This window comes from Patella vulgata, chromosome 5, assembly GCF_932274485.2.
Source record: "Patella vulgata chromosome 5, xgPatVulg1.2, whole genome shotgun sequence".
Taxonomy (NCBI): domain Eukaryota; kingdom Metazoa; phylum Mollusca; class Gastropoda; family Patellidae; genus Patella; species Patella vulgata.
The window spans coordinates 18,496,332-18,520,961 of NC_065883.2; the positions used below are offsets into that span (position 1 = coordinate 18,496,332).

The window sequence follows — 24,630 nt, forward strand, 5'->3', positions numbered from 1 at the left end:
ACCCTCTGTGGGCCATTTTAAATCTCAACTCAAAACATTCTTGTTTCAAAACCCTGATCTGTAAATAATCAGTGAATATAACCAACAGCGCCTTAGAAACTGTTTTTGTTCTGTATTAACGCGCTTTACAAATAAACGATATCATTATTATTATTATCAGGATTACTATGGCCGACATTAATATAGTAATATGTCAAGTACAGATGGATCGGTATGGAAAATTCACACAAATTAAAGTAATTGTGGCAGGCACACGTCCTATGTGTAGTACATATATTTGCGCCCATGATTTGGGTTTTTTGGGGAATAACAGATCGATCGGTATGGAAAACTTACACCAAACAAGATAACTGTAGCAGCCAGTTAATATATTATGGCAATTATATTATCCCCACACACCTTACGCGTTTAACATGGCAATTTTGTAATCGGCACACACCCTAAATGCGTATTACATGCATTTGTGCACGGTATTTTAGGGTTACGACGGCCGACTCTCGAATTGTGTAAGTATAGATATACCATTTTGTGAAATTCACACACATTCACGCCAAAGAACATGATAAATCCGTCATATAATTATGCATTTATACGTTTGTGGGTGAGGAGACGTAATCCTCCCAACGAGCCACGGTGTAAGACGCTGGTTCATTAATCAGGGTATCCGATCTAGGTGCTGGCCGAGGAAGTTTCTTGGGATTTCCAATCGCGGTTTCCACTTGTCAGTGATGCAGACAGTGTCTAGCCTTACACGTTGGTAATCAAGTAAAAGAACCCTTGATTGACAGTTGAGTTGTTGAAAAAGAGTAGGCCGTGTGATTTGATATCCGGATAAAATTTCCCACATAGCACAATGCATGTCGTATGCTCGTCTTCAGTATCACCTGCAGTTGGTGCAGAAAAGTAGGACGTAAAACCGCATTTCATTTTGTAATCCTCCCAACGCATATTCCGTAACCTTTTTGTGCGATCGATGTTACCGGTAGTTATGTGTATCTCAGTCAGTCAATATGGAGAACCCGACGAAAACCCACTAGGCTACTGGTTGGGTAGAGATGGTTCCACTACTGATGTCTTCCGCCTTACTCCAGCCACAGTAGTAGCTCGTCCTGCGGAGTTCCTTTGCGTAAGTTTTTTAGTCAAATGACTACAAAAAGGTTACTGACCTACAGCTCCCTTAATTTATACATAAACTGGCCCAAAACTGTACTGTACATAGCTTAACATATAATAAACCAATTCCCATTGAAATAAAGGTGAAGCCTTACCGCATAATTATATGATATGAAACCAAACTGCTACGAGTAATTTTTCGCCTACCGAACTTATTTCATCTGGCCGGTGTCATGGCGGCTTTCGAATTATAAGAAACACCGCTTTGAAAATGTAAATCGCATTACCACAAAGTAACTACTTTAGTGGTCCAGTCTTCACTATTGTGATAGAATTACTATATCAATTGTAGCGTTAAACTGTGTGTTTAACTATACATTTAATTGTAGCTAATTGCCTCATGCTGATTGCAAACTTGTCTCAAGTTTATCAAAAGATAGGTTGACTGGCAACTAAACATGCGCCCACAGCACCTTTGTCTTCGGAGAAGTCCGTATGGGTCATATTTGTTGTTTTGCAGGTGGAAACATCAAAATGACACAAAAGCTGATCAAAAGAAACAACCTATTAATAAGTAATAAAGTAATTAGCCTGTAGAGAGTCCACAATATGTTTCAATGTCAGTGAGGGCTATAACTCTGCCAGTAATTATTGGTAGTCACTGAAAATCAATGGGTTTTTTTCGTCTGATGGCCATAACACTTACATCTTGTATAAGAGAGAGAGAGAGAGAAATGGGGTTAAACGTCCACTCGACACAAACTAGGTCATTTCGGGACTAACATGGTTTAATTTTATTTCAATAATTCACTTGCGCATAGGGGTCTTTAGCAGTGGGGGGAAATCGGAGGACCCGAAGAAAACCAACAAGGTTGGACAGGCGACTCTACTCCTTGTCACGTACGACCGGGGATTCGAAACCACCCCAGTTGACTCAATGACAGGCTTTCTGATACAGCGGGCACATGCTAACCATTCGGCCATCCAACCCCCCTCTTGTATAAGTCAATTGGATTATAACTTTAGCCTTTAGAGCGTCTTTATGACCTCAAGAGGGTCCACAAGCTAAAAACGTGTTTTTTGTACAATCAGGGGACATAATTCAGGAAGCTATGGTTCGATATATGTGAATATCTACTGGAACAGAGATCCTTTGGATATAAACATATTATTTAAGTTTCATCAATATCGGATAAAAACTGTGACCTCTTTAAAACATTACATACTTTTCCACTATTATCGCACAAGGAGCGTCCATTTTCACGAAATTCGAATTCAACCATCATTAGGGTGTAACCATGATATATTTGAATAGTTTCGAAAGAAACCGAGATGTTTGGGTTGTAAACATACGTTTTAAGTTTCATCAAAATCGGATAAGACTTGTGACCTCTGGAGTGTCCACAAGCTAAAAACGTGATTTTTTGTACAATCAGGGGCCATAATCCATAAAGTTACAGTCCGATACATGTCAATATCGAAAGAAACAGACATCTTTGGACAATAAACCTATATTAAAATTGTGACCTGTAGCGTGTCCACCCAAAAACAAATCGTGGACGGACAGACAGACAGGGACGACAACAATATACGTCCACATCAAAATGTGGGCGTAAAAAACTGATCTAATTATTTCACAAAGTTTAATCAATAATGATTACGTTACATATGCATGAATTAAAACCAAATCACAGTCTAGATATTTCAAAATTAATAAACAATTATCACAATTTTCCATAATATATACAATATTTCAAAATATAAAACAAAATGTTACATGTATTTACATTCAAAATTTGTAATGAAATAATAAGATCCAATGAAAAAAGTTCTTTATTGTTACATTATCATCAACTCAACTGTCTGTGAAGAAACGATGTAATAACATAACATAACATAACATATTACATTTGATATAGTGCACATTACTGCCATGCATTCAATGGCGCTTCACAAAGTCTTACACAAACGTTAAAGAAATGCTTTACGAAAAAAATATGTTTTGAGTTTCTTTTTAAAATCCGTTACAGTTTTGACATTGTTTCACACTTTCTGGAAGGGTATTCCAGAGCTGCGGTCCTAGCACACTGAACGATCTGTCTGCAAATGTTTTACTTTTTGTCTTGGGTATAAATGTTTTTTGATGACGATCTCATATTGCATGATGAAGTTTGGGACTGCAATAATTCAGAAAGGTAGACAGGGGCAAGGTTGTGGAGACACTTATACACCAGTACCAGTAGCTTGAATTGGCATCGGACTTCAACTGGCAATATATGAAGTTCTTTCAGAGCACCAGTCGAGCTATGGCCGTAATTAACACCAAGAATTAGCTTTGCAGTAAAATTTTGAATTCGTTGGAGAGGTTGAAGAGTAGTTGCTGGCAAACCACAGAGCAGACTATTTCTGTAATCCATATGGGAGAAAACTAAAGAACTGGCAATTTGAAGAGATGATTCTCGCGAAAGAAACGGACTCAATTTCCGCAAGTTGAACATTGCCGAAGCAGCACAACAAGTCTTCTGGGCAAAATGACTCTTTAAGTTTAAGTTTTCGTCCAAATGCATCCCCAGGAATTTAACACGGGATGAAGACCCAACTACAGAATCCCCAACTCTTAATTCGTGGATGGTAGACTTGTGGAGCTAACGGCTACCACCGAAGATAATAACCTCAGTTTTTTCGTCGTTCATCTTTAGTCGATTATGCAGCATCCAGATTTTAACGTCGTCTAAGGACTCTGATACGCGGGAAGCAATATGAGATTCTGCATCAAGATCTCCGGCTTTAAAACTGTCATACAAGCTGTGGTCATCGGCGTAGCCAACTAATGTTTGATTGTGTCTGATGCAGGATGCTAGTGTACTGGTATAGCAGATAAAGTAGATCGGACCATTGATGCTACCTTGTGGAACTGAAAAATTTACATGTTTTACATCGGAGAAATCATTCTTAACTTTTACATGAAAACTCCTGTTTTGTAGATATGACGCCATCCACTCTTTTGCAATTTCTGCAACACCAAAATGATTCGACATTATCGTAAGCAAAAGCTTGTGGTGCACGGTAATCAAAGGTTTCTATTTCTAGAATTCAATTTTTAATAAGCTCAATCTTGAAATGCATTTACTAAGCTCCATCTAGAAAGCATTTTACCAATCTAGATCTTGAAATTTCTCCTGTACCATTTTTCTTCTGGTATTCTTCTCTAGATTTCATTATTCCCTACAATGATATATTTGATCAGATAATTTATGTTACATACAGTACACAACCCATCACATTATATGATCAGCATGAATTATAATACCAATATAGATCACCTGAAAATCAACCAGGATGGTCTTCTCCAGGGCTCCAATATTAATATAAATGCCATTAAATCTAAAAATGACAACACAGGTGAAGTGAATACAGAGGACATGACCGTTCATGCAGCCGGAAATACTCCTGTAACAAGGTACTGCTTAAACTTTGCAGTACTTATCCATTTTTACAATCTAGTAATACATTTCAGGCCTTGATTTCAGTTTATTGGATTAATATATTAGGAGTTTCATCGCTCTCACATAATTAGAACTAAAGTTATCGTGTCCCAAAGCATCAACCAATCAAATTGCTTATCTCTGCTTACCCTAAGTAGAAGATTCTCATCTTCTAAACACCTACGGCAAGTGTGAACATTCTAACTCAATTAAAATGATAGGTATTGTGTTCCAAAGTCTCGACCAATCAAATTGCTTATCGCTCTGCTTACCCCGAACATGCTCATTATCGAACTTAGTCAAGGTATTGATGTAATGAAACTATACACCAAGTTTCATCACTCTCACTTAATTAGAACTAAAGTTATCGTGTCCCAAAGCATCAACCAATCAAATTGCTTATCTCTGCTTACCCTAGGCAGAAAGTGCTCATCTTCGAACTCCATTAAGGCATTGACCTAATAAACATCTACAAGAAGTTTGAACATTATAGCTCAATTAGAAGGAGAGTTATTGTGTTCTAAAATCTCTGCCAATCAAATAGCTTATCGCTCTGCTTACCCTGAGCAGAAAATGCTCATTATCGAACATAGTCAAGGTATTGATGTAATGAAATTATACATCAAGCTTCATCACTCAATCAATTTGCTTATCTCTACTTAACCTAAGCAGAAAATGCTCATCTTTGCACTCATCTTTATTAGGTATTGACCTAATAAACACCTACACTGTCACCAAGTTTGAATATTCTACCTCAATTAGAAAGAGAGTTATTGTGTCCCAAAAAGTGTGACGGACAGACAAACTGACGGACAGACAGACAGACAAACGAACCCATTTTAATAGTTCCCTGCTTTCTTCGAAAGGCGGGGGACAATAATTTTTTTTAGAGAGTTCACAATACAAGATTCACAAAATAATACACAGTGAACGTTAACAAAGTGATGGTTGGGTGACTCTTCGAACTAGCCAAACCCTTACAGAAATTCTGACCTGTAGGGTGTTTATGAAGTATATTGTACAGTAACAACCATTAAACATACATTATGCATGAGCTAAATCTGCCTATTGCAAGTCTTTCTTTAGGCCTGAAATGTTTTCTAAATTATTAATTAGACATTAATTAAAAATACATTATGTAAGATTTAGATAAAGAGCTAGCCATTATTGCTATAACAGTTTGAAAATAGATGATGTAAAATGAATAAATTGAAATTTCCTGTAAATTACTCTATTGCGAATGAAGATATGATCCTTTGAAGTTTGACAAGATGTGTGCATTAATTGCAACCACTTTACTTAAGCTAAGCCTTGATACTCCAATTCTAAATTAAATCGAAATACGGCTGAACCGTTCTAATCTATTTAATATCGGAGACATCCCATGGCATCAAGAGTTGATTATGGTCTGGATCAGTTTATTAATATCTTATTAATAATTTAGATAACTTTTCAGGCTAAAGAAAGACCTGCAATAGGCAGATTTAGCTCTTGCATAATGTAAGTTTAACTAATCATCTCTTGATGTCATCTGATTTCTCTGATATTAGCTAGATTAGAACAGTTCAGCCATATTTTGATTTAATCTTAAAAAGGAGGAGCGAGACTTAGCTTTGAACAACCAGTACGGTCGATGCAATTATTGCACACGTCTTTTCAAAACTTCAAATTCTAATATCTTCGCTGGCAATAAAGCAATTTGAATGAAATTTTCAATATTATTCATTTTACATTATCTATTTTCGAACTATTATAGCAAGAATGGCTAGCTCTCTATCTAAATCTTACATAATGTATCTGTAAGTTGAAATGAAGGCACATAATTAGAAAGTATAAAGAAATTACTTGAAACATATTCCCCCCTTAAGTTCTTTTTGGGATCATTTCACTTCTGCTGAAGTCTTTAGTTTGATTTTTTCAACTTAAACATCCAACATCAATACATTCTTGTGTCTTTTCTCTGCTTAAGGAGCTTTATTTTTCTCCAAATCAACTTCTAAAAAATATAAATAAAACATAATGTGAAAAATTATTTAGCTACTGCCATGTACATGTACACTAACATAGTTAAAAATACCGCATTGGTTAACCTTCACTTCACTACACAAAAGGCCAATTCAGAATTAGATTGGAGGCCTTGTGCATGTTTAGGCCTATAGTTTACAGAAACTATTCTGAGATGCATCAATGTCCTTGTACGTTGTAAATCGCCACAAACTGGATCTGTCTGTTCTATTTCTGGTCAGTTTAACCCCCAAATTTATTTTTAGCTTGAGAAAATTGTAAAGTAAGTGGGTTTAAAATGTTTATTTCCTTCTGGTAGCCTATTCAGAAGCTTATATTCAAACTAGTTCAAAATTGCAGGGTATTTAAGACCGAATGCTGTTGCACATGTCGTCATTTTGCCAGGAACAGGCTATAGTTTACGGTACTGTGCATGCCCAAAGCAAGCTGGAGCCAGAGATTTTAAGACGGCTACAGGTGGGGTTGTTAAACTGGTTTATTTGGTCCCACCTTTGTGTTCAGACGATATTCAATCCAGTTCAATGTCAACGTCTGAACGCACTATAATATAAAAGGAGAGTCTTTGTGTGCTGGTAAATTTGTACAGATAATCTAACCTTTACTAATAACTTGGTGCAGTAATAATAAGCTTAGCTTTTTCTATGGAAAGAATCTGGGTGGCGATTAATTTGTTTACAAATTAAATTTCCAAAATTAACATAATATTTAACATTACCTCACTTTCCCTTACTAATGACATACACATGTGCTTAGGAATAGTTATTGGGTCCATGGACTGTTTTTCTTTTTTATATGTAAGGTAAACTTATGTACCAGCCACCCTCCTCCCTTCGTTCACTCATTGTTACCAGTCCATGTTTCCCCTTGTCAGTGAAGCAGGATGGAGGGCCTGACAAGGACAGCTGTCTAGTCGTTCGGATGGTACAAAAACCTGAGGTCCCATGTACACATTGACGTGCACGTTAAAGATCACTTGACAGTTGGAATTCAATATAAGAGTAGGCCGTAGCGCCACTGTCCAGGCAAAATCTCCCCTCATAGCACACTGTATGGCATATGCCTGTCTTCATTAGCCCAGTTTGGAGTAGAACAGTAGGACGTTAAACTCCATTTCATTTCATTTCATTTCATTTCTAAAAAGGCACAAACGTAAACTATATGAAATGGATAGATAGACTGATAGCATGGACAAAATTACATGACAATTTATACTAAAGAAATGAAATGGGGTGTTTATTGTCATACTTTCTGCAACTAATCCCACTAGTGTAGAATGTAGAAAACAACAATTGAAGGTTGTTTGGGGAATTAAATTCCAAATGGGATTATTCGAGCTATGGAAGACGGAGATGAAATGAAATTGGGTTTAATGTCCTACTGTTCTTTTCCGCCTGGGTTAATGAAGATGAGTACATGATATGAGTGAAATTTTGCCCGGACAGCTGCACTATGACCTACTCTTACAAGTTATATATCCAATTCCAACTGCCACGGCATCTTTTACGTGCACGCCAATGTGAACATGTGACCTTGTTTTTTGTCCCATCCAAATGACTAGACAGCTGTCCTGGTCAGGCCCCTGTCCTGCACCACTGACATGGGGTAACCACACCAGAGAATAATGAAACCGATATCTGACATGCAGTGTACTAGTACATGTATAAAGAAATTTTGGTTTGCCCGCCTACTCTTATTTCAATTTCAAACTGTAAAAGGTTCTTTTAGTTACCGGTACGTGCATGCCGTGTACAGGGGAACTTGTTTATCGTACCATCTGAATGACTAATTCCTGTCAGAACTGTATCTCGCAGACAAAATTCTTTGACCATTCCTATCAGTCCAAATGGAAAGCTTCAATAAGAAAATACTGAATTGTTTCAATCGCATTTAGTAATTGAACTGGAATATACAGGTCACAATTCTCTGGAATACAATTACTGCTTATTACTGAGCGATGTTTCGACTGGGCTTCCCTACTCGAAACATCGCTCAGTAATAAGCAGCACTGGTAATTGCAATCCATAGAACTGTACATAAATAATAATAATCAAATTTTTTGCTTTTTTTAAATAGAATTTTGTGATTCAAAACACTTGAAAATGGTGATAGATTATTATCAATATATAGCCTATTATCAAATGTTGTGGAAAATGATTCCTTTTGGCAAACAAAGAAATACAGTGAAAATAGAAGGAAAAGACTCCAAAATAGCCTTAGACAGAGACTGTGGTAATGGCTAAAAGAGTTGTATTTTCATATTGTGGCTTAATAATAATAAGGACGGACAGGAATTGACAGAAGACTTTGTCCGTGAGTGACCGTTACGAAACAAAACAACTGAATGACTACTAGAGCAGGTCACACTGTTAATTCCTTCCAGCTCAGTAAGACTAAAGTGTCTAAAAGTAGACTAAAACTAAAGCCGCAATAATTTAATATGTCATACGTTGCCTATCTTTTTGCTTTCGTCCTGTTTTCACATTCAATCTATTTTGTAAAAATCGAAAAATGATATCTAATTTTGCATCATTGTCTTCTTTTTCAGTAAGGGAATTTCTTCAACACAGGCCCTTATAATAAGAAATAACTAATATAATAGGCCCTAATAACAGTAACAATAAATAACAACGCATTGTTACATGAAATCAGAAAATTTGCCTGGCCTTTTAAGTTCAAAGTTTTGGTTCTATACACATTTGGCTGTGAGAGGAAGTAGATCTAGTAGGCTATGTATAGAAAAATTTAATTATTAATAAACTATATGAAATACTTACCGTTTGGGTCTTTAAACAAATACTGTAGGCCTATGTATAGGTCGCGAAACAAATCAACGTGTTCTTTGACTTCATAAAAGCATAAAAGGTTAGATATAATGATGCCATGGCCGTGGCGACATGCTTAGGGTTTTTTTTTTTTGTTTTTTTTTTCAGTCAACCCGATTGATTCAGTTTCAAAACTTTCGGCCTCATTCCTTGAGACGATAAATTTATCTAACGATAAAAACAAATTAATCTCAGAATGTCTGATATTGTATTGACGAGACATTCGACCCATTACACGTTCTCTTCCGTAAATAAGATAATCCTAAACAGTTTTGTTTTTTTTAAATTATATTATTAAATTGGTAACAGAATAATCAGATTCTGAAAGCGAATTATTCGGGTAAACGCGTCGCATAACCAGATCACCGCTCGAAATGGAACCATATCGCAAAATAGTTCCAGTTTTTGACTGGATTAAAGATAATAATTAATTGTGTGACATAATAAATTGACTTAGCTGCATTCGATATAAAATTTTGACAAGAAGAAAGTCCCTGTTACAGCCACGGTTATACCTCCATTAAAAGTCAAATCGGAATCTAGGCCACGACGAATCCCTAGTAACTCACTATTTTCAAAAATGACCGAAATATAAATTTACATTTGTTACAGAATCAGAATATTCCAAATCTTTCTAGAACTTTTGATTTGATGAATTTACATAGCTAACAAATGTTTTCATACTTTAGCATTGAAAAGAGATATTACGAATAACAATTTAACGTTCGATACATTTAAAACGAAAGGACAAATTACGTGGGTTTTTTTTATTTTTATTAAATTAGTAGGCCTACAAATCGTTACTGCTATAGTCAGAAATACGATTGGAATAGATAATAGATAAGATCAGATTTTAATGTACCAAAACATCCATTAAGACGGGAAGAATACTCCTATAGTAAAGGGAGCAAATTATAAAATGGTGGATCAAAAAGCGACTCAGAACTGTTCGAGAGAAGTTTATGCAATGTACAGTGTATATGTTATAATTGTCGAAATTAGAATATAGGGACCTCTGAAAAGAAAGTTCATTAAATAATAATATATATGCATACAGCGCACAGTTTCCTCCTATAAATAGGATAGGGCCTTGATTATCTACACAAAATCTCATCTTTAATCCCTATTTTAGTATTATTCATAAATATTTTGGCCGCAGTAAAATATGAGTAATTTAGTTGTTTATTAAATAAGTCCACATTTCGTCAATAACCAGAAAATGGGAATAAAGTTAGTTTTCCAAGTCTCGATTTATTTATTAGGAAAATAAAAACTATACGGCCCTTGTTAGTTGCTACTATAGTAGATAACAAAGGCTGCCCTTGTTAGTTGTTACTGTAGCGGCTAACAATTTACCCCCAGAGGCGCAGAGGCACCCTTAGCGCTGCTACGAGCATCTAAAAATGACTAACAACTCTCTACTACTAGCAGGCTAATAATAGGCGGATCGGGTGGCAGAAGCGAATTATTGTAATAAAATATACATGTACAATTCTTTTTTCTCTCTTGACTTGCCTTTCAAGAAATGCGTATCTGCGATATCAAGCTCAGTTGAAGTTGACGTTAATCCTTATCTATATAGGTCGAACCGATGGACTGGTTTTGGTCAATCCGTTAGATGTAGCATTTTATTTTTAATCTACGGTCATCGAGCATATGCAGTATAGCATAATCGTGGATATAGCGGAGGGTTCGTGAATTCTATTGTGGGAATCTTAATGTTAATCGGGTAAGCAACGTTTTCAAAATATATAACTAATGTATTAATATGTTAAGGATTAGCCCAAACGTCGAATAGTTTACACTATCTCTACACTGTAAGAAAATACGGTATTTGTTTCTATCACCAACTACTAATGCAATGGAGTTTATGATCATAAATAGAATTTACTTCAATATACAGTATAGCTAGGTATTTTGAATTAGTTCGATTTAAAAGCAATTTATTTTCTTTATACATGATTTATACAACACCCTAGTCAGTATGATAAATTAAGGAAATTTCATGAATGCTTTTAATTCTTCCAACATTTCTAGAACAGTTTGATTTATTTCCAAGTTATAATAATTAATAATGTGATTGAAAAAGTGTCGCAATGGAATTGATGTGTTGATAATAACATTACAGAAATATCGGATATAATGTATAAATAATTACAATTTCAGTAGTATGTCAAATCGGTTCTGATATATCAAAAATTTAAAATATAGGCTAGATAAACATAAATGCAAGAGAGAGAGAGAAATGGGGTTTAACGTCCACTCGACACAAACTAGGTCATTTCGAGACTAACATATGGTTTAGTTTTATTTCGATAATTCGCTTGCGCGTAGGGGTCTTTAGCAGTGGGAGGAAACCGGAGGACCCGGGGAAAACCCACGAGATTGGACAGGCGACCCTACTCCTTGTCACGTACAACCGGGGATTCAAAACCACGCCAGTTGACTCAATGACAGGCTTTATGATACAGCGCCCACGTGCTAACCATTTGGCCATCCACCCCACCACCCCACCCCCACATAAATGCAAATCATAATATACAACCATTATAAGTAATAACAAAGCTAATATAACGTAATTTGGTCTTGATATTAATAAATATAAATTAAGGTAATCGATATTGGACGAATAACGAGGATTTGTCCGTTTACAAATTAAGAAGGCAAAAACGCCGATGTCTGGGCCAAATTTCACTTGCAATGCAATGATAGAGACACTAAACCTCCGTATCATTTTTAACAACATTATCTGTAATGATATATAAACAAATTATATAGACATGACAAGGTTTGGGGGCGTTTGGAAAAGTGGACAATGAAATATTTATGAAACATGTCCTTTTTATTTCGCTGGAACAATAATAGTTTATCCTATCATCTTGTAAGATGTGGGGAAAATATATTCTACAAAATATATTAATCTGTGGTGTTTTTCACCACAAGAGTTCCACAAGATATTGAACTTAGAAAACAAAATCATTTTTTTTCAAAAAATTTCTTCTCAGACCTCCCTATATGCCTGCGTGGTACTACATTCCACAAGATTTTCGACTTAGAATAATTTTGATAGAGTGTTTTGGGTCTGTGGTGTTTTTCACCACAAGAGTTCCACAAGATATTGAACTTAGAAAAAATATCAGTTTTTTCAAAAATTTCTTCTCGGACACCCCTCTGTGCCTGTGTGGTACTACATTCCACAAGATTTTCGACTTAGAATAATTTTGATAGAGTGTTTTGGGTCTGTGGTGGTTTTCACCACAAAAGTTCCACAAGATATTTGGTCTATGGATAAATTACATAAAGTTAATATTATTGATTCTAATGTATGTCCTGTTTGTAAAGTAGATATAGAAAATATTATTCATATGTTTTTAGAATGTAATAGTCTTGTAAATATTTTAGATCTAATTAAGGAGATAATACTCGATATATCAAATTCACCAATGAATAGTGATGTATTTAAAACAAGTTTACTGTTTGGTATTCAATCCACTTCTGATAACAACAGTCATGATGAACTTTCCAATGTTGTTTTATCATCGGCAAGACAAGCTATTTATAAGCGCCGCTTATAATGTTTAAAAATATATTAAAAGATAATTTATACAATATTAGTAATATTTTTACGAATAATAAGCATCATTTTATTAATAAGTTCATTAAGCCGTCAGTCCTTATAATATATGAAAATAATGGAAATATTAAATTAGATTTTTGAAAGAGTTTGTATATACTCTCGACTTTTACTTTGTAAATTACCCTTTTAATTACTTTTAATGTAAACACTGTAAATATTTACACTGTGCATATCTATAAACCTCATAAAAATATGTTTTTAAAACCTACCTATTCACTCTTTCATATGTATAAGTGTAAATATTTTTCGTATGTTTTTGTTTATTCATGTGTGACATGTCTGTATGTATTTTAATATCTGAATAAACATACTTACAAGAAAAAAAAAAAAAGCGTGCGCGCGCTGTATCATAAAGTCTGTCATTGAGTCGACTGGCGTGGTTTCGAATCCCCGGTTGTACGTGGCAAGTCCAACCTCGTGGGTTTTCTCCGGGTCCTCCGGTTTCCTCCCGCTGCTGAAGACCCCTACGCGCAAGCGAATTATGTAAATAAAATTAAACCATATGTTAGTCCCGAAATGACCTAGTTTGTGTCGTGTGGACGTTAAACCCCATTTCTCTCTCTCTCTTTGTTCATGGAGAACTGCGCATCGATTGACGGACTATCATATTTCATATTTCACATTTCCAAGATGTTCGGTTCCATAACCAAGCTCCAAAAAATAATTATTTCTGCTAATTGTGTTCTTTATCCATGACATACTGCCCGCCACGAACCCTTTTTCGCCACTGGCAAGGAGAAACCACACTTGAAAATTCCGAGGAACGTTCTCGGCTAACACCGGGGTATGGAGCCGGGACTTCCTTAGCTCCCTAATAGTTCGGATGGGACCAAAAACCGGGATCCCGTTTACATATTAAAAATGCATTATGCAATCGATAAACCTGCCTTATTGCAGGTCTTTCTTTAGGCCTGAAATGTTATATAAACTACTGTATTAATTAGACATTTATTAACATGAACAAACCATAACCAAAAAGGATAACCAAGACTTTGTTAATTAGCGTGACAGCGGTAACAATGACAATCGAAGCTTCAGTGATTTTAAAATAAAGTATTCTCGGCTTAGACCCAAATTTCCGGCATATTCCCTTTACAGAATCTAGTTTTTAACTATTATAATGAGACCTGCCAGCTATTTATCTAATCTTCCATAATGAATCTTTAAAGGCTCAATACCACTCTTGTTGTAACTGAATAATATGTCCCAATCTTTATTCTGGTCAACAAATTGCACTATTTTACAATATTCCAATTAATTGATGATACAAATTTCATCTTAACACACCTAATTTTAAAAATTGGAAAAATTCAACTAAATATTTTGAATAGCCTGACGTAAGGCTTTTCAAATGTGACTTTGATTTAAAATATTGTTTAACCCTCTGGACAAGTAAAATAGGATTTAATGGATAATTTATACAACAGGTAAGACACTAACACATCTAGTACTTAGAATAAGGCTATTTTTTTTATTTTCTGGAGCTGTCAAGCCAGCAAGAGTGTTATTGTCCCTTTAATAAAGAACCGAAACAATGTGTGGATGGTGTGTTTACATCGGCATGTAAAGCTTGTACAATGCCTCGAAACGAAGCCACGTACTGTCAAGTAAGACAACCAAGTCGATAACTAAATTATAAAGTTCTTTTTTATACAAGCTTATAAGCCATGGATAAATTAAGATTTGCCAATGTGCCCCTCTCTATAATTTCAAACAGACACCGTGAAGGCAATATACATACGCTGGGTCTGGTTAAAGGGGTGGGGTGGGGCTGACTGGGCTGTCATATTATGTTTCTGTAGCTAAACAAGGGGAACATACAATTTTCGCAACTACGGTATGGCAACAAGAATGCATGTCCTCTTTTCACTGTTGTGGCAAGGACCCCGGTGACATTTTTAGCCAGGAACCCTATGTAAGCTTAATCCGACCCTGAATATATGACCACTTTAAAAAGTGGGCGTATAAATGTACGTTCAAAGCACTGACGATATCCAAAATAACTTTTTTTTTCCGAATTTTAACATTAACATGAATACAAACAATTCTTTGCAATAATCTATATTTTTATGAAAGGAGTTATAGAACCAACTCATTAATTTGAAAACAAGTATTGGATCTGATTCTTCTTAGTCCACCTTGTAAATCCTCTTGGATCTTTTCGGACACCCGTTCATTGCTCTGTTTTCCGAGAACTTTCTTTTTCTGCTGTTGAAAAGACATATCCTGATCAAATTTGGAAGAACAGCGGAAATTGGACACGAAAAATATACTTCACAACAAAATTCAGATTGTGATTGGCGGGACTTCGGGAAACTCCGGAAGGAATATATCACTTTAATTAGGAATATCAGAAAATGTATTATTAAAAAGCAAGAAATACCAATTCCACTGAAACGATTGTACCAGCCCTTAAATAAGTTAATGACATGATACCAAATGTTGATCTGATGAAAATGAAATGAAATGGGGTTTAACGTCATACTGTTCTGCTCCTATGCTGGGCTAATGAAGACGGGCATACGCTATACAGTGTGCTATGAGGGAAATTTTGCCCGGGCAGCGGCACTATCGCCTACTCTTATATCGAATTCCAACTGCCAAGGGATCTTTTACGTGCATTCCAATGTATACACGGGACCTCGGTTTTTCGTCTCATCCGAAGGACTAGACAGCTGCCCTTGTCAGGCCCTCCGTCCTGCATCACTGACAAGGGGGAACCATGCCGGAAAATCTGGATGAACTTTCTCGGCCAATGCAGGGATCGAACACCCGACCTCCAGGCTAGCGAGCCAGGGTCTTACCCACTTAGCCACGTGATCCCCTGATCTGATGATATTAATTATCAAAGCTTATTCAATATGAAATCATTTAACCCTCAATTATTGTTTTAGCCTCTGACTGGAAACTAGTTGTATTTCCGGTATCTGGACATTAGCCAATGTTAAATCTATTCTCGACAAGAGCAAAGCTACCACTGCATGGTACGTCCACATTCCTGCTTTGATTGAAATGGCACATGTTTAAAATGACAAGAATAAAATATGAATTGGCTAGGAGTTTGGTTTTGTCTTGCAAAATTTACATACTAAATATTAACAAAAAGAAATTTACACCGTCCTTGGGGGTCAGACAAGTACCAAAATCAATATTTGCAGTGCTTATGGTATAAGCCATAAATATGCCAAGTTCCAAGATGATCCATTCATAATTGCAGCCTTTAGACGATAAACAAAACAAATGGGCGTGGCTCTGCCCTAAAAAAAAGGGGGGGGGGGTATAAATATGTACAACTCTGTTATTGGGTGATTTATTACCCCAAACGTGAACAAAATCCATTAATAATTAAAACCTGTAGAGTATTTACAGACAAAATATTAACAGAAAGTGGGCGTGGTAAATTCAATATTTATTACTATTGACAATTAAGTTTAAGCTATTCAGTTACATTATTGTTAGTTGTAATAAATGAATACATCGTATTACTTAGTTGAGGAATATATATTTTATTTGTGAATAATATTTTCTGCATAATAGTGCTTGTGTGAAATTTTATAAACCGGCCATTTAAAGATGAAGAGAGAGCTGTAATCAGCGCCAAATATGAGATATTATCTTCCTTAAAGGGAGAGAGAGAGAGATGGGTTTTAACGTCCACTCGACACAAACTAGGTCATTTTGGGATTGTCATCTGGTTCAATTTTATTTCAATAATTAGAAGGACTGGGAGAAAACCCTCGGGGTTGAATAGGCGACCCTACTACTCCTTGTCACGTACAACCTTATAATCGAAACCACGCCAGTTGACTCAATGACAGACCTTATGATACAGTGCGCACGCTTCTGATATCCAATATTTAAGACAAAATGTTAAAATTGGCACAGATATCGTGTGTCAAAATACTCTCGAGCACCAGTTGTATGAAGGGATGCGATGAACGGGGTTAAACATATCCCATATTTCAATATGCATGTTTATAACCCAAAGATCTTGGTTCCTTTCGATATTCGCAGGTTATGGCCCCTCTAGAGGCCACAATTTTATCCGATTAAAAAATAAAAACGTTACATTATGTGACCGTTACACCATGATGATGGTTGAGTTCGAATTTCGTGAAAATCAGACCAAAACTGCCGGAAAAAATTGCCACCCCTCGTAAGCAATTAGTGTAAAAAAAATATGGTTTATCAAAGTTGTGGAGCCTCTAGAAGTCACAATTTTGATCCGATTTTGATGAAACCTGAAATACATTTTGATTACCCAAAGATCTTGCTTAATTTCAACATTCGCACATATCGAAACGTAACTTATTGAATTATGGCCCTTGGTTTTACGAAAAATATCTTTTCTAGCTTGTGGCCCCTCTAGAGGTCACATTTTTTATCCGATTTAAAAAAAACGTTTAAGTATATCACCGTGGATCCTTAATGATAGTTGTGATCGAATTTCGTGAAAATTGGACCAAAACTGCTGGACAAAATGGCTGCTTTTTGTACGCAAATAGTGTAAAAGTATGTAATACCAAGGTTGTGAACACTCTAGAAGTCATAATTTGCATCCGACTTTGATGAAACTTGAAATGTATGATTATAATCCAAAGATCTTGGTTCCTTTCGATATTTGCGCATTTTGCACCGTAACATCCTGGATTATGACCCCTGGTTGTACGAATGTCGCGTTACACCCAAATATCTCAGTCCCTTTCGATATTCGTGTATTTCAGACCATAACTTCCTGGATTATGATCCCTGATTGTACGGAAAATCGCTCGTTCTCTATCTATCTCTTGCAAAATGTGGGCTTATCATGCCTGGCAACCGCTGGTATAGGCGTTGCGACACATTTTGTCCATTTAATCGCGTTTACGAGACGTGGTAGTTATACAACAATATCTGGCGTAGATAAGGAAGGTCGAGAGACAATAGATGTGCCTAATGTGATCACGCACTACAAGGATATAAATCATTTCCCTTTTCTGTGCATATATGAATACACCAAACGAAAACAGATCAACATTAAACGATATAGTAAGTTGAAGTTTGATTATGATTTTTCAACACCATATTAATATTCTCGTAAATGAAAGCCACCAATATTGGATTTTATCACACATTCTATTTTGTTAACGTAAATTACACGGATTTAATTGTGATCTGGAGTGTAGAGACACAACAACTTCTAAGGCGAAACACGAAAAGACGACACAACCACAGTAAGCCAAAATGATAGGTCGCTAATATCGCAGTGTTTTAATTTCCGAATTTCTAGTTTTCGAGTTGAATGTTTGCTTGGTTTGCGTGTTGACGCCTTCAATTACTGATACAAACTATGATGAAGTCGAAAGTCACGCTAAGCAAGCCCATAGAACTAGAATACTAACGGGAACGCCCACCGTGTGACGTCACTACCTTATGTGACGGCGGGCCTCTGACGCTGATATCGGGCACAGCTTACTTCCGGTTTCTGCTCGCACTAACAAAATGCCTGACGCGAATTGTGTTTTGTTCGGATGTTCCGCCTGCAATAAAAGAAATCGGGGTTGATCATTCTATCGCTTACCCAAAAACAACATAGAGTGGAGAGAGAATCATTACGTATCATACAGTCTACCAGATCAGACCCGATAAATGACAAGACCTTGACAATATGTTCAAGACACGTTGAGCCGGATTATTTCGTTGAAAAAGTAAGTGAAAACTCAAATCAAAAGAAATTAATTATGTAGATTCTAGTTGGCAGTCCACCCTGACAACCTACAATGAAGTTAAGTTAAACCCATACTAGCTGAATGTCTGTATTTTCATGTTTGCCCGTTAGAATTTACCCTTTCTCTCATCAAAGTTGTATGCATATAGGTTTGTTTACATTAGTGCCGTAGCTAGGCCTAGTCTACTTGCAATTTGTTATGAAATTGACGAATACTACACCCGATGAGTGTGTGACAGCATGACGATTCTCTCTCAACAATCTTCTTTTACTTTAATTTTATGAATTACTAATTATTATTTTTTTTTAAAGGTCAAAGTTTTAACTGAGCAGCCCCATAAAAATTAAAATTGTATATTTATTTATGACTGACCTTGACCTGTCAAATCCTTTTACTTTTAAATTCCGAAATAATCTTGTTCCCGGTATGAATAATCAACAAGCATGGAAAAAAAATTAATTATATCTGAACCTTTTGTTTTGTATGTAGGAACCTTTTTATTTTGATTTTATGAATATTTCAGATGTTTACAAAAATTCTGGGTCCACATATCGAAGATTAAAAGAAGGGTTAGGGAGACTATCAACCTTAATAAAAGATCAGTATATGAACATTTAATTCATCAATATTAAACAGACATTATGCAAGAGCTAAATCTGTCAATTGCAGGTCTTTCTTTAGGCCTGGAATGTTATCTAAATTATTAATTAGACATTAATTAACTTATCCAGACCATAATCAACGCTCGATGGCATCGCTAGCCTGTGATATATACTGAATTAGAGCCCAGTCTGCTACTTCTGATTAAATCAAAAAATCGATAATCGAGACCATGGGTTTTTTTTATCGTACCGACTATAGTAATGCTGATCGAGGCTAGGCCCAAAATTTAATCATTAAATACTTGGTTCAGGGTGGATGAATTTGACTGAAATTTTCAGCAAATTCCCTTTACATTATCTATTTTTTAACTATTATAATGAGAACTGCTAGCTCTTTCTGTAATCTCCCATAATTTTATTTATAAATACTTGTATGAATATCCGATTCTTCTTTATATTTACTTTTGTAATTTTTTCGATTTTATTCAGAAACTGAGAAAATTATGAATACATGTATCAGAATCCAATTCTTCTTGTTTTAATTGAATTTTATGAATTTGTCTATTTTATTCAGAGTCCAAGGAAAACCGAGGAAACTCAATGTTTACATATGAACGAAGTAACCTTTCAGATGTTGCAGAAATCATTTTTATGTCAAATGTCTGCTTTGTGGCTATGTCAGTCTTCAAGTGATTATATCTATCTGTTTAAAACTGAAGATAAAAGTGTAACATACCATTTAACCATTGACAAGGACTTGAATTGTGAAGTACAGTATAATAATTTTTGTTTCCTGTTCAAATTAAAGTTACATCTATAGATTTACTTATAAGAACTGTTGAGAATATGAAGATATGTGGGGGCATAACATCAAAACATTTACAGTCTTATTCTCAATGTCAGCCTACAACTGTAAGATATATCAGACAGGTTGATATTTTCATGAACACAAATAAGTCAACATAGAAATTACGAAAGCTGTGTACTTGCTTCTGTATGTAATAGTTTTGTTGAGGACACTCAAAAAGAAATTTGTTTAAGTTGTCGACAGATTAACAGAGATTTACAGAGAAAGTAAATAGTAATAATAATAGTTTATTTCACATATATGGCTACATAGCACATTGCATATTCAGATTTTGATTGACAATATATAATTCAAAGAATCAATATTTACATACTTGTAAATGTAATTTACAATTCAAAAATAGCTTAGCAATAATATATAGTTGCCATATAAACGAGCAAACAGTGATAGAATATAATCATGTGGTATGAATTTGATTAAAATGTAGATTTCACTCCATTTTGATTTATTTCTTCCAACTGACTCGACTCCACATAGATTTGAGGTCAAATGAGAAGTTATAGAGTTAAACTGTGATCAGTGATGTCAGGTATTTTATTTACAGCACTTTGCTGCAAGCATTTCACACATTTCACAGATTTTTTATTTCTTGTTATTACTGTATTGTAGTTAATAAGTAATGAAAAGAAAACAAGGCCCCAAGTTCACAAAGCATTCTCAGTCTTAAGTTAAGGTTTTACTCAAAATTGTTTGTCTTATTTTAACTCAAATATAGCACTTTACTAACTATTGTTGTTTTAATGTAAATATATCAATAAGAAACTGTGCAAAGTTTTGTGTTTCTGGATCAAAGATATTTCTCAAAAACAGTGATTGAAGGTTGAGCAAATTCTTAAGTCTGGGAATGCTTTGTGAACTTGGGGCCAGGTTGATAATAGTAAACAAAATATATCGAGACGCAATGAAATAGCACCTCTGAGATGACGTGGCATAACTTTGCACCTTCCACAAAACCTAGCTTTTTAAAAGCTGCATTATATACCCCACGTGTGTACCAGAAAAATCAACATACTGATTCTGTTGGGTTTAATTTTTTTGATTGAGAATTGTTCGGGGTGCGTTTACGCAATCTTCAAAACATTCTCACATGTTATCATCGTAATATGATGTTGTTACATCCTTAATTGCAAGATTAAAGCAAATCTTTAAAACAAAATTGAGCTGAAAAGTACTAAGTAGGGCGTTAAACCTGGATTCATTTCAAACAAGATTTACATTCATCCATTTATAAAAGTGATGTATTATTTTTATTGCATCTCAGTATAAAATATTAACAATGATAACAAAATTTATATAAATTTTATACAGGTGCACAACTTGTAATGTGTGAGCTTTATAAATGTATTAAATTATTCTTAAATATACATTATGTAAGATTTTGATAAAGAGCTAGCCATTCTTGCTATAATAGTTCGAAGATAAAAAATGTAAAATGACTAATTTGAAAATTTCATTCAAATTACTCTATTGCGAGCGAAGATATTAGCCTTTGAAGGCTATTTTAGAATATTTCAATTAATTGATGATACAAATTTCATCTTAACACACCTTATTTAAAAAATTCAACATAATGGTTTGAAACGTCTAACGTAAACCTTTTCAAATGAAACTTCGATTTAAAAATATTTTCGAACCCTCTGGACAAGTAAAATAGGATGTAATGGATAATTTACACAACAGGTGGGACACTTAAACATCTAGTACTTAGATAGAGATATTATTTATTTTCTGGAGCTTTCAAGCCAGCAAGAGTGTTATTGTCCCTTTAAAGTAAATATTATACAAAATAAAAGAAACTGTTCCAAAGCAATTTGGGATCACGTGGCTAAGTGGGTAAGACGCTGGCTCGCTAGCCTGGAGGTCGGGTGTTCGATCCCTGCATTGGCCGAGATTTTCCGGCGTGGTTCCCCCTTTTCAGTGATGCAGTAAGGAGGGCCTGACAAGGACAGCTGTCTAATCCTTCGGATGATACGAAAACCTGAGGTCACCTGTATACATTGGAATGCACGTAAAAGATCCCGTGGCAGTTGGAATTCGATATAAGAATAGGTGATAGAGCCGCTGCCCGGGCAAAATTTCCCTTAAATCACACCTTATGGCGTATGCCCGTCTTCATTAGCCCAGCATAGGAGCAGAACAGTAGGACGTTAAACCCCATTTCATTTCATTTCCAAAGCAATTTGATCGTTTGAGAAGAAAAAAAATATATAGACATGGTCGAGACTATAATGAGTTTCATAACTTGCCCATTTGCTACGAACACTATGTGACTATATGCATGTATGTTGTATATGTAGAAAACTTACGGATGCTACTGGAACGACAGGTTGAGATGTCTCAAACAAATCTTTAGCAAAGAAAAGCTGTAGTAAAGAATACACATTTTTTTTTTATAAACAATATTTTTATTCAAGATGTCTGAATGGGATTGGGGAACAGGCTTAGCCTATGTAAAACCCCTTGTTATAAACAAGAAAAGGGCACTGGGAAACCAGCCAAAACTGGCACGGACATGCCAAAGGCTAACAACAATATACACAAAACAATAAATAAAAAAAATAAAATGTGAATGTCATCATAATTTATTAATAATAATTTTATAATATGTAGTAGAAAATGATACACAAACGTGTGTTCGGATAATTTAATGTCCGAAAATAAATGGTTTATACTCCCGATGGTATGTTATATAACTAATTTAAAAAAAACTCATTAAAATTATGAATAACTTACATCTATTACACCGTCAAGTTCTTGAAATTCCAGGACGTCGTACGCTTCTGCCATGTTGACATACGGCCGGAAGTTACTTGTGCCTTATTGACTTCGCGCATGCGATGTACAACATAATTATGTCATCACCGTTATACGTCACCGAGTGGGCGTTCCCGTTAGTGTTCTAGTTCTATGGCAAGCCTAAATGCAACCCGAAAAAAACGAGAGGCGCTAATATCGCAGTGTGTTTATTTTTTTATTTTCTATTTTCGAGTCGATGTTTGCCTTACATTTTTCGTAACTTCTACTTATCGATTATCGCGATCTGAAGGGGCGAAAAGTAGAAATTACGAATGGCAGATGTATTGGTGACAACTTTACGTTGTGTAGAGTGGGTTGTATCCGTTCTTTTTAGAGATTGGAATTCAAATGACGTATAAAGTAAAGAACAAATCAGCATGGTTGTTATTGTTTATTCTGGCGACAGCAATGATTATTATTAATTATATCTTAGACGAGGTAAGTACATTACATGTATTTTAAATCTAGAGACAGTTAGGGCTAGACATTATTTATTAAGCTTTTTGATAAAAATAAATATATGCTTTTGTTATACGAGAAATAATGCATAATGTGTCGACAGGACTTGGCAATCCAGAATTGAACTTTTCAAACTGGGTCATTTTAAAAATCGGGTAGAATTTTATCTTTCAAAAAGTAAATTTTCATTTGATTTAAAACTTTATTTCACATAATAACTAATCATTTTAATACGCCCACTTAATTTCACATAATAACTAATCGTTTTAATACGCCCACTTAATTTAACATAATATAATACGCCCACTTAATTTCAGATAATAACTATTCATTTTAATACACCCAGATATTTTAAGCGTTAGGGTAACAGTAACCACTTGTGTTTCCAATTTAGGGCATATTTAATGAAACAAGTAATTTTACAGTAAGCAGAAACCAACCATTCCATTGGCACCACAAGTTTAAATTAAACCAAATAATACAATAATAAAGGTGGTATATAGATAGTAGATACAAGAAAATGATATACAACCACAGTACTAAATGTTTTCTATTTAACTTTAGGGGGCCGCGGTGGCTCAGTGAGAAAGGCGCTGGCTCGCTAACTTGGAGGTCTCAGATTCGTTCGGGGACCGGTGTTGGCCAAGAAAGTTCCTCAGATGGGACAAAAAAAATCGAAAATAACTCTTGACAGATGGAATTCGAAATTACAGTAGGCCGGGGAAAACTTCGCTTTCTATTAAAGGACAATTTTGGTGTCAGCCAATATAACAGATATGTGATAGGCCTGGTTAAGGACATTCCAAATATAATTTTAATACGGAGACCTTGCTACGGTTAATCAGGAAGTGACGCAAAAAAATGTAAAACGCAAGTTCTGAAGTAGAAAGCGATAAAAGATACACAATCGGTTCTCATCTCACCAAGAACCTCCAATGCATCTCCCTGATAATTCCGTTGAAGTCGAAAAGTTGTTATATAACGCCGTATTTTTTTTTTTTTTTTTTGACTAATGAGCAATACTCTCGAAAAATGAATATTAGAGTATTAGTCCTGACATCAAATGCATACTTAACCTGGAATAAAATTTCATTAGAAGCTGTCTAATATAGATG

The 24,630-nt window shown here is 35.2% G+C and overlaps 1 protein-coding gene and 2 long non-coding RNA genes across 7 annotated transcripts in view; 2 read left to right on the forward strand and 1 right to left on the reverse strand.

Annotated features, from left to right (window-relative positions):
• Positions 1-2,757: 2,757 nt before the first annotated feature.
• On the reverse strand, positions 2,758-10,168 carry LOC126821686 (uncharacterized). Of its 2 annotated transcripts, XR_008788320.1 has the most exons (4): positions 9,961-10,168; positions 9,398-9,466; positions 6,444-6,594; positions 2,758-4,338 (listed from the first exon to the last, which is right to left on the reverse strand). It is a non-coding gene; the product is annotated as an uncharacterized LOC126821686 (long non-coding RNA). The 2 variants fall into 2 exon arrangements; XR_007680443.2 differs by lacking the exon at positions 9,961-10,168 and having other exon boundaries at positions 9,398-9,945.
• A 7,655-nt stretch (positions 10,169-17,823) lies between these two features.
• The window catches only part of LOC126821568 (uncharacterized), a 62,237-nt gene continuing 55,430 nt past the window's right edge, over positions 17,824-24,630 (forward strand). For all 4 annotated transcript variants that reach the window (XM_056100993.1, XM_056100994.1, XM_056100995.1 and 1 more), the window contains exons 1-2: positions 17,824-18,110; positions 23,391-23,494. In XM_056100993.1, the coding sequence (XP_055956968.1) occupies positions 17,825-18,110; positions 23,391-23,494 (390 nt within the window). In that variant the 5' untranslated portion in view covers position 17,824. The remainder of the gene's footprint in view (positions 18,111-23,390; positions 23,495-24,630) is intronic.
• LOC126820363 (uncharacterized) lies at positions 18,454-21,696 on the forward strand. Its single transcript, XR_007679933.2, has 2 exons — positions 18,454-18,769; positions 19,314-21,696. It is a non-coding gene; the product is annotated as an uncharacterized LOC126820363 (long non-coding RNA).